General features: G+C 45.6%; 1 protein-coding gene across 1 annotated transcript in view; it reads right to left on the bottom strand.

The window, feature by feature from the left end:
• Positions 1 to 1056: 1056 nt before the first annotated feature.
• The window catches only part of NBAS (NBAS subunit of NRZ tethering complex), a 322232-nt gene continuing 305558 nt past the window's right edge, over positions 1057 to 17730 (bottom strand). The window contains 2 exon segments of the mRNA XM_041755246.1: positions 1057 to 1432; positions 11667 to 11795. Of these exon segments, the coding sequence (XP_041611180.1) occupies positions 1157 to 1432; positions 11667 to 11795 (405 nt within the window). The 3' untranslated portion in view covers positions 1057 to 1156.

The raw sequence follows: 17730 nt of genomic DNA, 5'->3' as shown, positions 1-17730 counted from the left end.
TGCCAATACCCACAGTGAGCCACCTTCCATTCAGCCCACTGGCTTTGACAGCAACATGGAAGCCGACCAGCGGTCACCTTTTCAAATTAAACGAATCACAACTTTTCCTTACAACCAAGGATTGTCCTATACGTTATTGCCTCATCTATTAGAACTAAACCTTCTTATTAATACCTGGCCACTTCCCACCCTTCCTCCCCCGACCTGTTTCTTTGGGGTTGAGGTAATGACGGGTCACTGAGTTTGCACCCTCCCTGCGGCTGCTGCCTAGGCTGTTGCTGTGGCTTGAATCTGGTGTGAGGCTCGCAGGAGAGCCAAGTCCAGAGCTTGCACTCCCAGCCTCCCCCTTCAAGCACCCACGTCTGCAGTGGGAGCGGGTGCCAGCGAGTCACGCATCGGGGTCCTTACGCCCCTGCACCGGGAACCCCCCTTCTGTGCTGGTTTCCCTGAGCGTGTGGCCATCCACACCCTTGCTATGATTGACTGTATGCAAACTAGTGACCCCCCCCAAAAGGGTAAGTGCCCTCAGGGGCTCTGTTAGCCCCCCATCTTGTTATCTAGACTCCAGATACGCAAATTCACCCACCTCAGCACGGGGATGTCAGTAAGTGTGGGGACCCCTAATTCAGGAGGCATCTTACATGCTCGTATCGATCTGGCTGTGGCCTCAAAATCCTGATTCGTGTATCACATTAACGAGGGGACAGGAGTGACACTTCTGGGCCCACTACGTATCTCACAGAGCCTCACGCACAGCCTCACAACACAGCCCTCATTTCACACCGACTAAGGTTCAGAGAGGTGGAGAACTTGGCCCAAAACTGCGTAACCCGAGACCCCCTTCCTCCATCCGAGGACCCCGGGCCCCACCACGGACCCTTCCGCATACACTCTCCCTTTCAAATGCAGCCCTACCCACCCCCACACCCAAAGTGTCTTCGTTCATCGTGTTCTATCCAGACAAGGCAGTGCGGGATGGAGAGTCAAGTCTTCTTAGTCCACGAGAAAGTACGTTAACCAGTCACCGCAAGAAAGAAAAAGCATCAGCGATGCCCGTCACGTATATGCGCCTTTATTTGCAGTGTTGGAGCCACCGAGAACAGTCGACCGGGACGCACTGGGCTGTGGGGCTCCTTCCACACGGGGGCTGGGAGCCTCACACCCACTGGCGACCCGCGCTGAGCGCGGCACTGAACGTTCGCAAGGCCCGGTGCGTCCCCCTCACGGCCAGAAGGAGCGACCCGGCTTCGGCTTCGTGGCCGGCCTCCCGCAGGTGCCTGGCCAGCCCCTCCGCGTCCCAGCGCCCTGGCCGCGGGCTGGCCACCAGGTGCTCGATGATACGTGGGTAGAAGGCAGTGGAGATGCACTTCACCAGCAGCCTGGCGTCCAGGAGCAGGGAGAGGAGTTCCTGGTCACAGTTTGAGTCATTCACCTTGAAGAGAGGACACAGGCAAACACATGAGCGTGGCCCTGCTTGGCCCCGGCCAGCCAGCTCGGCACGCACCCCCTCCGCTGGCTGCCACACTGCCCTTCCGCCTGCCCCACCCTAGGGCCCCTGACCCTGGCTCACGGAGCACGCGTGTGGGCCCGAGTGTCTGCGAGCACACACACTCGGGGGTCACACACAGGGCTCCCCTGCAGCGCCAGGCCCGGACACCTACCGAGAGCCCTGGGTCACTGGGGGCCAGAAGCCGCCCACTGTGTGCACGTCCCACTTCTCCGACTCCTCCCAGTTCAGCCCCAGGAGGCACAGAGGAGGGAGAGGAGGTTTGGGAACTTGGCTTCACGTCCTGGCAGTCATGGGGCCAGCTGCATTTACCATCTGGGCCCACGTCCTGTAACCCCAAACCTCTCTGTACGGAGATCCACATGAAATAAATTCTTTCCAGAATAGGAAAACCTTATTTCTACTCCATGGAGAAAATATATCCATCAACCCATTGATGTAAAAAGGATAACGGACAGGAGGGCTGTGGGCTGTTCTTGCTTAAGCCTCTAGAAAGCTCAGTACCAAACTTACCTTTTTTAGACCTAAAAAAATAAAAATAAAAAGATTTGAGACAGCGAGTGAGCATATGTGTGCAAGCCCACAAGCGGGTGGGGGGCGGGGGCTGGAGGGGAGAGAATCTTCAAGCAGACGCCCTGCAGAGCACAGAGCCCGATGTGGGGCTCGATCTCACGACCCCTGATCAGGACCTGAGCTGAAAGCAAGAGTCAGAAACTCAGCTGACTGAGCCACCCAGGTGCCCCGTAAGACATTTCATAGAGCTTTGGTGCCCCACGTTACGTGGCCTGATTTCCGGGCTCTTTCAGCTCGGATATCCTGTGCTTCCTCCCTTGTCTTACCCACTTAGTCTCTGTGTGGTTTTCCATGGCTCCGACACTTAGCTTATGCTTTTCTATTTTATATTATTGTCTCTATTTTTTTGTAAGGATTCAAGTCAACATTAATCACACATCAAAACTCTGAGCTCCTTTTACCTCGGGTGTCATCAAACAGCTTCATGACGGTGCTTCCTAATGTCACTGCGCACTTGTAGTAATTTCGGTGGTAGGAACCGCAGAAATAAGGTGGCATTTCAGAGCCAATTAACTAATGCTTAGACCGACTACGTTAAACGGTGAACAGTGTGGTCTTCCCGCATGTTCTGAGACGGGAGGAAAGGCCACTGAGGAGGTCAGCTGGGTCTACCTGCTTCAAGAATTAACACAAAAGCAGTTCTGGGGACAGGAATGACCGCCCACAGTCGGGGAGCGTCTCCCTTCCTGTAACCTAGTGATCCTTTAAAGCCAACATACATGTCAGCTCCAGGCCATCTTCTGGGTGACACTTCCCCTAAATCTCTAGGCCCAGCTGCGTCCCAGCTGCGTCCTCCCTCCTCCACGCTCCAAGGCACTTTACAGATGCTCCTCAGGCGGGAGAGATTTGTAGGCCTGTCTCCCCCGCCAGACTGGGGGCTTCCTGAGGGCACAGAGGCTCTAGCCTCCTTCTAGTCCGGCATCGGTTTGATCCACATTTGCTGCCCGGCTGAACGAACCTACATTACTGAACGTTGTCACGTTTCTGTAAACGGGCCAAGGGCACGGTAAGACCGCCAGCTCTGCGGACTCTCAATAGAGCCGGATTCGAGAGCTGCAGGGTCTCCGGCAGCCCTGGTCTCTCGCTGCGCCAGCACGGACGGGCACACGCTGGCTCCGGGAGCCACTGAGGCCGAACTCAGTTTAGCACCTTTTGTTTTTGTTCTTAGAGGCTGGATAGTGGGAGGGGAAAGTGGCACGAAAGGCAGCTTTCCTGCTACAAGGGGCACGTGTGCTCTCAACACGCCGCAGGGGGCTGCTTCTGGCTCCCGTGTATCTTCCTGCCTCCCAGCTCTCCCCCCCCCCCACTTCAGCTTCAGGGCTAGGAAACAAGAATCTTGACCCGATGCAGGTGCTGCTCACTGCGTCTACATTTACTGGGGGCCGCCCCGGTGCCAGCGAGCACGCGGTCTCGGCCTTAAAGCAGCCCTTTAAGACAGTTACCTCACTAGAGGGATGCGGAAACCTGTCCAGCGCCGAACGTCACGGGCTGAGCCAGACCAGGAGCCCTCGCCCCGGACTAGTTTGCCTGTTTGCTCACCTCCAGAAGAGGAGCTCCTCCAGAGCAGGGGTCCTACCGTTTCTGTGTACCCCTGCGTCCCCGAGGGCTAGACCATGCTGGCCACGTGCCAGGGGCTCGGGCAAGACGTGTGGGATGAACCCACGAATGAATGGATGATCCTAATGCTCTCACCCTCTCACTGTAATTGTTGCCTCCCTGCACATGCGTGCACACGCACACACAGGGCACGTGAGCGACTGTGTGTTATTGTTTGGTTCACCCTTAAAAATAAAGAATCCCTCCACCTAGCCCTCCAGGAGGGACCAGAGTGTGTGCCAGGATGCTACAAGGCAAATGTTTGATAAAGTGTACAGATAAAAGGCTCAGCATCCAAACACTGCAGGGCAATACTTTCTTTGCTGCCCTGAATAAGTCTTCAAGGCGAGGACACCTTTATTATTCTGTTTACTCACGAACCTCCCTTTGGGGGCCTGAAAGTCTCCTAGAAAGGGAGTGATGGATTTTCCCAGCTCGAGGAAGAGACAAGGCTTCTGTCAATGCCTGCAGCTGCTGCTCCTCTCACTCCCCTCTTCTGTTGCTTTTCTCCAGTGCGATGACATCCCTAAAATCGGCTTCCTGCTGGAGGCGCCCAGCCTTTCGGATGGCGGCCACGTCCTGGCAGGGTGGGAGTCCGCGGCGGCGGGCGGGCGGGGTAGGCACCGACCCTCTAAAAGCTCTCTAGGCCCTGCCTTGGCAAGGAAAGCCTAAGGCGGAATGGAAATAAAATACAGAATTTCCCCTCTGGCCCTGGCCCACCCAGAGGGTCCCTCAAGAAAGGTAGAGACCAAGATCGCTGACCTTCACTGAGTTGGGGCAGTGGAAAGGCCAAGGTTTGGGGGGAAATTTTGGTTTAGTGTCTAGTAATCAGGAGCTGAGAAAAATATAAGTGGCTGACCTTATTTCCTTTCTCTGATCTTGTACCTGGTTCCTGCTCTTTGCAAAAGCTACAGAATGGCCTAGAGTATACTTTATGATCGTCATGTACAAGGAGAATGCTGCACAATTATTCTGTGCATATTTGGGACAAAACAATGAATGAAAGAATACAGAAAGAGAAACAAGACGGCCTTTGTGGGGACCTGTCCCAACAACTGATCTTGAAGAAGAGGAGCCTGAGGGTCAGAGAAGAGATGGATTGCCCAAGGTGACGGGGAGCCAGAGCCGCTCCTCTCCACATACTGGGCCTCCTGGGTCCTCCTGGGACGAGCAGAGCCTGGCGCCCCTGAGCCTTCCCGGATGTGACTGCCACATGGCTGAGTTATCATGTTAATTTGTTAATAAGCCTGACTTTTCTTCACTCTTATTTTTGACCAAAATTCTAACTTAAGGCACTAAAAGTCTGGTACTGTCTTACCACCCATTACTCCTAAAATCTACTTTATTTTCCATTTTGAAATTTTAAAAGTAGAAATAGTTTAAAAAAAACAAATCATCTATATATGGATCACCAGAAAATTACTTTTTCCTCTTTTCTTCTCCAGTAATTCTCCATGTACACAGATTACTTTGGCAATCATATGGTATTTGTAGTCTACTCATGATACGTTAAAAAGATTTTAACATTTTTACATAGTAGTTTTCATTTTTAAGAATTGTAATGGCTACAAAATAGTCTACTGAGTGGAAATAAAGGTTATTTACCTTCTCCTGCTAGGAATAGTTCAGCTGTTTTTAAATATTTGATATTACTGAAGTACTAACAATGATTTACTATTTTTTTTTTTAATATTTGTGCTTTCTTTGAATTCCTTCCTTAGTATAAATTATCAGACAGGCATAAGTGGGTGTTACGGGATGAACTGTGGCCCTCCCCTCATTCCTGTGTTGGGTCCTCACCCCCAGGACCTCAGGATGTGACTGTAGAGAAAGCCTTAAAGTGGTGATTAGGCTGAATGAGTCACGTGGGTGGATCCAAATCCAATCTGACTGGTTATAAAGAAGAGAGGACACGGGGACCAAGGGGCAACCATGTGAGGACACAGGGCGAAAGTGGCTGTCTGCAAGCCAAGGAGAGAAGCCTCAGAAGAAATCAATCCTGCTGACATCCTGATCTTGGACTTTGGCCTCCATAACTATGAGACAATAAATTTCTGCTATTTGGGTCTCCCAGTCTGTGGTGCTTTGCTACCGCAGTGCACACACGCTAATACGTGGGAAAGAGCACCTGAAACCTTTTTTTGGCGTGGACGTGAATGCGAGTGCAGCCACAGTAAAGTCCACTGTCCAGTTTACACGGGGAGCATCAGCCGAATGTGTTGGTTTCACTGTCCACATCTCAGCGTTGGCGGTTATTATTTTGAAAAAATTACTTGGCTAATTTAGGAAATACATAAGGATACCTCAAAGATGCTTTAATCTGAATGTTTATTGGCAAGGATCATTTTTTTTCCATGTTATTTCCTATCGTTATTATTTTTTCTTGTGGGAAGCATGAAACCCTTTGCTCCTTTACTAGAGTTGTTATATCGCTTTTTCACATGTGAACAAGTTCTTTGTAGAACTTAAATATTAACCCTGATTTTAGGTATAATAAACATTCTAAACTGTAATTCTTTTTTTTTTTTTTTTTTTTAAGGATTTCATTTATTTATTCAAGAGGGACAGAGAGAGAGAGACACAGGCAGAGGGAGAAGCAGGCTTCTCATGGGGAGCCTGACATGGGACTTGATCCCAGGACCCGCAGGATCATGCCCTGGGCTGAAGGCAGGTGCTCAACTGCTGAGCCACCCAGGCGCCCCCAAACTGTTTGCAATTCTGTTTTGTCTATTTGCTTTAAAGAAGTTTTACATTGTCAGGAAAAGAACTGTTGTTTTATGATTTTTTTCTATTGCTTTAAAGCTTAGAAGTTGTAATTCCTTGAAGGATATATATATATATATATGTATATATATATATATATATATACACACACATACACATTTTTCTGACTTTTAAAAATATGTGACTTTTTTAATTGATCAAGAATTTCTTCAGTGTATATAGTCTGTGGAAAATCCCACATCCTTGACATTTGCTTGATTGTTGCTTTCAGAGCTTGAGGAAAGAGATAATGTTCTGTCATTTCTGGACTCAGCTGGATGTTTGAAATAAATATGAGACAAGTCCAGGAGGATTAGGTGATTTATTCGAGTGAGAGTTAGGAAGAGAAGACAGACTGGGCTAGAGACTGATTTCCAACCCTGGTTTCTTTGCTGAACAGCTGTGTGACCTTGTTAAGGACACTCTCTCTGGGTCCCAGATTCCACCTCTGAAAAACAGACCGTCTTTAGGGGGTGCGGTAACCTCTGCTTTTAAGTGCCCCGCACAACTCCTGGTGCAGAGTTCAAGTTCAGGAGATGGCCACAGTCACTACAGTCAAACCAGGCATGAAGCATGTTCCAGAAGGAGAGGGCATACACATATCATAAAATGAGTAAATGCCTTCCATCTTGGTCACCGATGATTTCTTCTGTCAGTAATGAATTTTTGAGAATAAATGAAACTTTGCAGATCTTGGGGAAGAAATCTATTAAAGCACAAAGCACTACTGTCTTCCAAGTCATTAAAATGTTATCTGCTTAATTCCGATTTCAACAACAGGTAATGAACCTTCTCTGAATTAAAATCTTTGATTTTATGGATCTATACAAAGGGAAGAGTAATTATAGTAATGAGGTAAGCTGAAATTCCAGGAACATAATGTATGCAGGGCCTCATTCCAGTTACTTTAAAGAAGATTATTTAATATTATTGCACTGTCTACTTGAGGACAGGGTATTTGTCTCATTTTTACATATACTGCTTACTAATAAAAGTTATTAAACATCAACTACAAGGGCAGGAAAATAAAAGGGCAGCATAAGTGCATACTCAGGTAAGGAAATGCCCGCAGGGTTTCTTCTGTACGGTGTCTATTTGAACGATATTCAGACTCCACTTCCGGGCGTAAGCATCAGTCCCTCTCCTGGCACGAGATGTAACAGTAGGACTCTTGAAACCCAGATGAGGACCAATCATCTAACTTGTGCTCTAACAATGGGAGAGAATCACTGAAGAGCCAAGCGTGGCTGAGCAGTAGCCACAGCTCCCTATTAGCCATGTGACCATGAGGGTGACCATCCCTTCTGCACCCATACAACCATTCTGTTTCTTACTTTCAGGATGGTATTCAATAAACTATGTGAGATATTCGATACTTTATTATAAAATAAGCTTTTGTGTTAGAAGATTTTGCCCAGCTGTAGGCTAATGGAAGTGTTCGGAGCATGTGTGAGGTAGGTGAGGCAGGTGAGGCTAAGGTCTAGTGTTCAGTGGGTTAGGTGTATTAAATGCATTTTTGACTTATGATATTCTCAACTTATGATGGATTTATTGAGATGTAACCTCACTGTTAGCTGAGGAAGCTCTGTACCACACAAGGGTTTTAATTACTCATTAACAATATAATCTCTAAGAAAGGCCTTCTATTTCTTCAGGAAAGAGGCTGCTGGCCATTTGTAAGATGTTAGATGCTAAACACTAGAGGTTTGCAATTTCAGAACAGCTTCGAGAAGGAAATGAGAACCACTATTGGAGGAAAAGCCCATACAATCTCTGGCATCAGCACTTACACATCATCCGCGAAGCTGTAAACACCTAAAGCTGTCAGCATCTTCTAATGAATAGTGAAATAATACATGCGATCAGCGAGTGAGTGGGGGTGTTTTCCACCTGGTTCCACATGCTGTGCAGGAGCAGCAGCCTATCGGAGGAGTCCCTTGCCGGACATTTTTTTCTTTTAGTGTCAACACGAACTACCATCCCTAACCATGAGGGGGAAACGGAACTTACTGATGAACTCAGGCTCTCTACTAAGGGACAGAGTAAATAGCAAAATAAAAACAAAAAAAGAAAGCAAATGTATTATATTTTTCACTGCAATACCACAGGTGATTTAAAAACAGCTAGTCAGAAGAAAGTTTTTTTTTTAAAGACTTTATTTATTTATTCATAGAAACACAGAGAGAGAGAGTGAGAGAGAGAGAGAGAGAGAGAGAGAGAGGCAGAGACACAGGCAGAGAGAGAAGCAGGCACATGCAGAGAGCCTGATGTGGGACTCAATCCAGGGTCTCCAGGATCATGCCCTGGGCTGCAGGTAGCGCTAAATCGCTGCGCCACCGGGGCTGCCCAGAAAAAAGTTTTTTGATAAAATAAAATAAAAATAGCTGGTCAAAAGCCCTGCACTGGAGCCCACTGAACTCTTCCCTTAGAGAAGTGTCACATGACCTTTTAAAGGTGCTGGGAGAGAATGATGAACCACAGTCATTTCTTATTTCATTGATCTAGCATTCTTGAAATGACAAAGTGACAGAGATGGAGAACAGATCAGTAGTTGCCACAGGCTGCTGGGGGTGGAGGGGGCAGAGGGAGAAGGTGGCTGTGGCAACAAAGGATTGCACGAGGGATTCCTGGGATGAACAGCTCTGTGTCTTGACTGCAGTGGTGGTGACACAAATCTACATGTGACAGCCTGCACAGGACTGCACGCAGACTCCCACCAGATGAGGGCAGGTAAAATGATTGAAATCTGAAGAAGGCCCAGAGACTGTATCAGTGTTACTGTCCTGGTTAGAACATCACACTGCAGCTATGCAAGATGTTCCCATTGCGGGAAACCAGGAGAAGGGTGTAAGAGATCTCACTGTACTAATTCCTACAACTGAAGGCGAAGTTAAAATTACCTCAAAAGAAAGTTAAAAATATTTAAAACGGGAAAATTCTGCCAAACCTTAGCTCTTTGGAGATGCTCAAGGTATGCAGATACTCAGCATTTTTGTGAACACATTTTAAGGTCACAGATGGGTTAGCCGCATGGGAATACTCAACCCTAGAGTAGAGAAGTTGCAGTTAAGTCTCATTACCAAATCTCCACAGGTGAGGAGGGTCTCGGTGGTAGGTAAGTGACTCATCTCAGCAACTGACACCGCTGGTTTTGATTTTTGATCTGAAGGCCACAGAGGTTTTGGGTGTTATCATCACAACCCCAGGCAAACCACCCATAGTCTGCAGGGCTGTTTCAAAACCACCGTTTTAGCACAATGCCACACATCAGATCAAAGTGTTACAGCGGTAAATCAGCACCATTTAGAAATGACTTGGGTGTTGCAAGGTTCCTCTTGGTTTCTTATTTTGCCAGCCTCTGTGTGTGTGTGTGTGTGTGTGTGTGCATGCGTGCGTGGAGGGGGTCCCGGGTAGAGGGCATGTGGGTATGTGTGTGTGTTGCGGGCGTAGCAGAGCTAGTCAGCAGTTCTCAGACCCACAGTTCCCCTGCAGTTCTGAGAGAATCATTGGAGATGAAGAATCTTTAAAATGAAAACTGGATACACTTGCCTATGGAATTTAGGAGTGCATCAAGAGAGCTGTATACAGGATGAATACGGAAAGGCGATGTATAATACATCACTGCTTTATTCTCAGAGAAGCCCATGGCAAACTCAGTGGAAGTACCTAGGCAGAAACACTAACACAACGTACAATGGTGGGGAGGGAAAAAAAAGCACTGGAAATATGCAGCCTAATTTTCTTCTGTTTTTCCCTTCTTCCTGATTTCTTGGATTTACAAAAAAAAAAAAAGGCTAAGGGGAAAAAACCCACTGTAATCTTAGCTTCTTGTAAACTCCCAATGTTCTGCAATGCTTATTTCAGCACAAATGGATGGGAGGCTCCCAGCACGCAGGTCCCCTCTACCCCTCCTTAGTCTATAGGGCGGCCCCGCCATGGTCAATCTTCAGCGACTCTGAAGGGTCGTCACAAAATCTTCACAGAATTCAGAAATACATCTCAATGAATAAATGCATTAGATTTTTCTCATTTTGTTCATTATAACTATTTTTTTTAAGATTTTATTTATTTATTCATGAGAGACAGAGGGGGAGAGAGAGAGAGAGAGAGAGAGAGAGAGAGAGGGGCAGAGACACAGGCAGAGGGAGAAGCAGGCTCCATGCAGGGAGCCCAATGTAGGACTTGATCCCAGGACTCCAGGATCACACCCTGAGCCGAAGGCAGATGCTCAACTGCTAAGCCGCCCAGGTGTCCCCATTATAACTATTATCAAACGCAATTATAGTCTACTTTCTGTAACCATCTACCTAACTTTCTGTATCTGCTGTCACTAAATCTCTTCATTGTCTTGTTTGGCAAATCTATACTTCTGCTCTAGAATTTTTCTCCCCTCTCTGGTCTCTAGAAAACATCCCCTTACATTTTTGTTAAAAACTCATGTGCATGAGCTTATCCACACACCTAAAATTGTGTGTGTGTGCACACTCACAAAGACACACGTACACAAACACAAAACCTCAAATGAAAGAATGACCTCCCTATAGAAGGGTTTCAGTATGGATCATACAACACAAATTCATTAAAATACAACCTTGAGCTATCTATTCCCAAAGTGTAAAATTTTAAAAGAGAAGTGAAAGTTTCTTCCTTGATCATGATAACAAGACAACCAGCCTGAGGGAGAACTCTCACGCCTCGACTTCAGTATGTCCTTCCTCAAGCCAAGACACTGCTTCAATGGCGCACTTGTCTGCCAGAGGAAAGAAGAGCTAGAGATTTCAGGTGGTGCCAGCAAACATTACTGGCAGCCACTGTCTCCCCTTTAATTAGTAGGTAACCAAACACCTAAATCCAGGCACAGAAGTCTGCCTGACACAACAGACTCCTTCGATCCAAATTTCAAGGTGCAAGGACAAAAGTCACTAGTCCTGGGCTGCTCTGACATCTCCTCAGAGGGATCGGGACACTGGCTTCTCTAGAGAAACTGCTTCACAATTCGGATCTGTATTCTCAGCACATAAACAGAGTCTGGTTCATGGGAAGAGCTTAGTAACTGTTTATAAAATAGACAAATATGTACTTCTTAGACAAAACAGGGGGACCCACTGTGGTCACAGAGTACTGCAGATAAAATGGCCTTAAATAAACCATGGATATTATTTATGAGAATGACAACACTAATTCATTTCTCTGAAACAGAAACGAGAGTAAATTCCACTGGGAATACCTTGCCAATAGCAGTGATGTGCTCTAGCGCCACAGCGTGAAGGCTCTCATCCTGGCTCTCGAGGAGAAGTTTCAGGGCTGGTAGCAGCAAGGACTGGCTGAGCAGCAGCGAGCAGAGCTCCTTCACACCCTGAAACCACAAGTGCAATTCTGTGAGCTCCGAGGAAGCAGGAGGCACACTCTGTATCCCAGGTGGTGTGTGGGTGGGGTCTCAGCACACCTTTTCCTATGCAGGTGGTGTGTGTGTGCGCATATGAAGCACACGTGGGGACACAGTGATGTCGTGTTTGGTACCTGCTTCATTCATTTCACAATAGATAGTAAACAATCTTTCGGAGCTATCAGATATTCACCTGATATTCATCAGATATTGTGTTTAATGGCTGGCTGTCTAGTATCCTCCTGGAAGGACGCAGAACTCTATTCTACTAATCTCTCAAGAGCCCTCATTTCCTCACCAATAAAATAGAGGTAATTATATCTACTCTGCAGTTTTGTATGTGAGTGTGAGCCTGAGCATTAATGAATAGCACACAATGCTCAGCAGCTACTAGACACACAGCAAATGATTAAAAATTGTTACCCACTGTTAATATTATCAACAATTTCTAGTTGTCCTCTGCAACAAGAAATATCAGCAACTTAAATATTTAAAAAACCTGTTTATAATTCTAATGTCAAGGTGAACTGAATGTTTCATGAAGACTATCTGTGGTCCAGAAAAAATGAAAATGTATTTAGATCTCCACATATGCATTTGAATTTGATTCTCAACGCTTTATTATCCTAGCAGAACCTGTCATCAGAGAGCAGACTTTTATATAAGATAACAAATGATAATCCTTCACAACGGAAGTTGAAGAGAAGAGACAATAAATTTGCAAGCTCTTCCTCCCTGCTGAGCTATACGCTCCCCCAGTGTCCTAACTGTAGCTGTAACATAAAGAACAGAACATCTGGACCAAGGGCCAGACAATGACTATAACTTCATTATACAAGGCAAGGGTTGTTTTTGAAAGAATTAAGAAATCACTGTCCCCCTCCCTCACTGGACTGATCTTTATCTTGTACTACTCCAACAACAGCGTATCAGAGAAGGAAAACTCAAATTTATGACATTTTCAACATTTCTTTACATTATTATAACGTGTTGATAAAAGGAGAAGGTCCCATGTGAAGCCCAGGATAAAGGCCTCTTTGGCATTCCACTCACTGTAGTGGTTTTACCTTTTCCCCTTAGCGGTCTCTGCTGGAAATCAGCAAGGCCTTCAATTTCAGACTGGAAGGTCCTGCTACATGAACTTGTGGGAAAATGATCTATACTGGCAGGGTAACAGGTCTGTAAATTCTGTACTTCAAACATCATAGATTCTAACTCAGTAAAGTGCTCTGCATGCCCTAAAGCACACAGTCCTACAGAGGAGTCTCACCGAGCATCTAGGGCAAAGAGAAAAGCAGATTTGTAATCCGGGATGCCAAAACCTACAGAGAATATTTGGGAGGATGAAATATAAAGTCCCATATACGACAATTTCACATGGTGGTCACGCACCAACTTGCTTCTGTTGCCTTCCTCTTCCTGGAACATCACAGCAATGCCCCCCCACCCCCACCCCTTGTTCCTCACGGCGCTGCCCAGGAGACCTTCCGGCCACCACAGAATGCTCTGAACCTCTGCTGTTCCACCTGGCAGCCAGCAGCTGCACATGGCTAGTGAGCATTTGAGATCTGGCTAGTGCAACCGAGGCACTGCTTTTAAGTTTTTATTCAATTGTCCTTAAGTTTAAATTTTAATAACCACACATGGCCAGTGGCTACTGTCCTGGAGGGAGGCAGCAATGTTGAGGTCCCGCACACGGCTGGGTTTGTGCATGAGAATTTACCTCTGCTGCTTCTCTGATGGACCCTGACTGGTTCTTGGAGTCTCAGTGGAAAAGGGCTCAGGAAAACCCCATCTCCTACAAAGCCACCTCTGACTTCCCAGGTCCAGCACTCCTATATTCCCACAATACTTTGTAAATACTTCCTACACTATCATCTTGCATTATTGTAATTACTCATTTGTCCATCTGCCTCACCTGAGGGCAAGAAAATTTTCCCTTCTCTGTATTCCAAACTTGCTTGGAATATATTATACCTAAAAATATTTGTATATAATTCCCTCTCATACCTATTTATTCACTAAGTTAACAGTAATACATAAACAGGTATCTCTTAGCAACTTATGATATTTGGTTGACGTTGGCTTTGATGACACCTTTTATTAAAATAACCTGGATACCGCTCTGAGCAGGCAAAATGGACAGATTATGATGAAGTATGTGTGCCTAACTGCCTAGGACAGGAGACTTACCTTTCCTTCACCCCTGTTTTCTGTTCCCTGACTAATTTCCCATACTTAGAGGTGTTTTTTCTTTCCTTCCTGACTCTTTAGAATGCCTTTTTGTCATGCTTGCTGTTGCTCATGGTACTTGCTGACTTATGGCCATGATGGTTCTACCGATGGAAAATATTACATGAAGGATAAAATCAAGGACATCCAAGAATGAAGGAGTACTTCTTTGAGCTACTGAGTACTTTTTATCTCTTAGATAACAGTTACTGGCTAAATACTCTGTATTTAACTACTATACTAGGTTCTCTGGATATCTTACCCTCTGTTACAAGAAGACATTTTATCAGGAGATTGATAGAGGGATTTTAGGAGCTCCTAGAAAGGTCAGAGTAGCAAAGAGAGCCATAAAACACTCCATAGGCACCTTCCCAGCTCAAACCTGCCTAGCCAGCAAGATACAGAACATGAGGCCTTGAATGCAGAGGAACAGATGCCAGGCCAGATTATGGTGATGCCCCGAGGCACAGTTCCTGTGGCTGATGGCTGTCAGAGAAACCAGAGCCGTCCACCCACAGTCTTTCTGTCCTTACATAGCTCTCCTGCTTCTCCTGGGGTATGCTGCATCCAAAGATGTGGCCGGGCCTGCAGTGGGAACGTGGGGGGGGGGGGGGGGGGGGGGTTGGCGGGCACAAAGTATACAGGAATGGGTGCTGATCTGAAAATCAAACTCTAGACATTATCAAAAGTACATCAACCACAAGAAAAAACAATCATATTGTGATTTAGAGGCTGGAGATAAGCTACACTCACCTATCAGCTAGGCGTCTAATTCCCATCCACCATACCCAAAGCACCTGTGACCCTTGTTCATGCTGTGCCTCAGTGAACCAGGGACCTTCAGGGTCAGTCACAAACTGCTGGAACTTGGAATTTTAAATCTCTAAATGCCATAATCTGTTTTATGCCAACTTCTCATTCTGAATATCCCTGGTTCCTGAGAGTGCTTCATATATTGCCATGGATACAAGCTATGAAGAAGGATACAGAACGTTTAAGACTGTAGGACACATGGTCTGTGAGCAACACTGATTTTATCCTTCTGGTAATATTTACCATCAGCCAAACCAACATGGTCGGCAAGTAAACAAGTACCAGGAACAAAAGCAGACATGACATAAGGATGTTTCTAAAGTCATGAATAACAACAACAACAACAACAACAACAAATCTCTAAATATGGGAATTTAGTGGAGGGACGGGAAAGGTAGATGAAGCAAAAAGTAAGTCCCTTTACATATCCTTTCCTGTCTTAGGCAAACATACTTTATAGAACATACAGTAGGGCAACCAAAGGTACTGGGTTACAAAAAAGTGAGTCATGGATAATTTTCCTACCAGTGATATTAAATATTATGTGGTTCTGAAATTAGACTGTAATTTCCAAATGTGGTAAAATAAACTTAACAAGGCATTTCCATTTCTTAATTACAATGTTCCTCCCTTTGTAACAATTTTAACTCACATTTGAGCACATTTAACAATCAATAAAAATAGTACATAACATTGGCAAGACTCCTTTAATCATGGCATCCGAAGGAAAAAAAATCTGTACGCGTACCCAGTTGAAAGACAGCACTGAGGCAGCGTAAGGAAAACAAACAAGTCACGTGGCAACACAACTCTTTTGATAATTATTATGTCTCGTCTCATCAAACTGGAACAGACAACTGATAAGGACCTACTTCAAAAGGGGGTTTAATCCAGTATGGTTCTCCCACCCTACAAGACCTGTGGGCCTATGGAAAAGTCATGAGTCTCGTGCTTCGGCTGCGGTCCTGAACAGACAGCCTCAGGTCTGGGGGCCTTGAGGACTGACTAGTTGAGTAGAGTTCCCTCTGAGACCACACAGTCTAACTCCTTGTTTCAGGGGCCAGCAAAGGGAGGTACAGAGCTTCTAGTGCTTTTCTCATGAACACAGATCACGCTGTGGCCTAGCGTGCAACAGCATGGTAGTTTCATGCCTCGCCGGGCCTCTTGCTGATAAGACTACATCTGATGTTCCCTGCCCTTCCAGTGCTCCAAGTCCCAATGAAGAGGAAAGGCAAGTAAAATCCCTCTCTGTGTTGTGTGAGGAGTACTCTAATAGATGTGTGCTTAAGGCCCTCTGCTATCCATTCCGATTTCTTTAGAACACTTAGGAATCACTAGTCTGATGATTGAGATCAAGCAGGACTACTGCAAATAAAATATTACTCCCTTGGTCAAAGTACCTCAACCTGGCTGTAGAAGCATATTAGGGAGCTGGATCATTACAGCGATTTAGCTTCTCATTTAATTCCTGTCTCCTTTTTTAATAGAGGAAATACAAATCATGACTTATTACTCATTAGTCAATAAAAAAGAACAAGAACATACTTTTCCCTCCGTGTCCTAGAAGGTCGTCCCCTAAACTTCAAATGCAACGCTGACAGTACGTACTACTGCTTTGGACATTCAGGTGTGTCTGTCACCCATCACCAGGTGGCTGAATGCTAACACATGTAACTGTTACTGTACCTTGATTACAAAGCTAACAGTATGTGGTCAAGGTCAGAGATGCCGTGGCCATATTCTCAGCTAACTTACGTTCCCTGCCTCTGAACTAACTGTAGTAAAACCAAACTGATGAGGATATTTAAATAAACTAACAAACTTCTCCAAGTAATGACAGCGATCCTAACACTCTGACATCTAAATGAACTGATAATGTAGACCCTACACACTTGCACAACTCCATATAATAGAATTCAATTTGCAAGCGCCCCAGGAGTAGTAAGAGTGGCTCCAGTGGAAGTATTCCTTTTCCAAGCACTAAAGAAGAGCCTCCATTTGGGGACCAGATCTGCCATTTGTTGCCTGAGTGAGCGGGGGTGGGACCTTTGCTCTCACAGCCTCTGTTTCATTAGCTGAAAATGAAGGTCAAGGAACCTCCTTTGGGTGGTTGTAAAGGCTAAACCAGATGGTGGGAGTGGAAGCCTGAGGGTAGTAGCGGATGTCAGTCATCACCATTACCCAGCTTTCGATACAGGGACAATCAGCCCTAAATCATGTTTCCCCAACCTAGGTTCAGCAGAACTGGGGGGGCACTTCTGGCATTTGGTCCTGACCTAACAAAGCTTGATCTCAGCTTATGTTAAGGCCAAGATGAACCCCTCATTATTTACATACTACTTACCCTGGTGGGAGCAATAAACTGCATTGAGCCCCCACTCGACGTAGTGCATTGAATCCTGCCATGGGTAAGAGAGAGCCACAGCTATGGCTCCCCCCCGTTTAGGTGCTCATAATATAGCACAGCAGATCATAGGTAAGTAAGCAGCTGATACAAGCAAAGCACATACCATGGTACAAAAGCAAGTTATTTCTGGTGGTGGTACTTTAAATAATTTACAGAAAAATTTTGTCCTTCTGGTGGTTAGAAGACTTCTTTAGATGAATAAAATATTTAAAAATTCAATCGGAAAACACTTAGCCAGTCCCTCATTTGGAAAACAATTCATTAAATGTACATTCATAATGAGAATATTTTCCTTGAGTGATTACAGTGAGGATTCAAAGAATCATATTTACCATTTTATTTTCAAGTTTATCTCCTATGTGGTAGAAACTTGAAAACCAATTAATCAATTTAGTGTCATTATCCAAATGCTTATATTTAAGGCACGTAAAAATTGCTCAAACAATCCACTGC

The sequence above is a fragment of the Vulpes lagopus genome, chromosome 5, assembly GCF_018345385.1.
Source record: "Vulpes lagopus strain Blue_001 chromosome 5, ASM1834538v1, whole genome shotgun sequence".
NCBI lineage: Eukaryota > Metazoa > Chordata > Mammalia > Carnivora > Canidae > Vulpes > Vulpes lagopus.
Note: the sequence above shows the minus strand (reverse complement) of the source record. Positions and strands in the feature narration are given on the sequence as shown.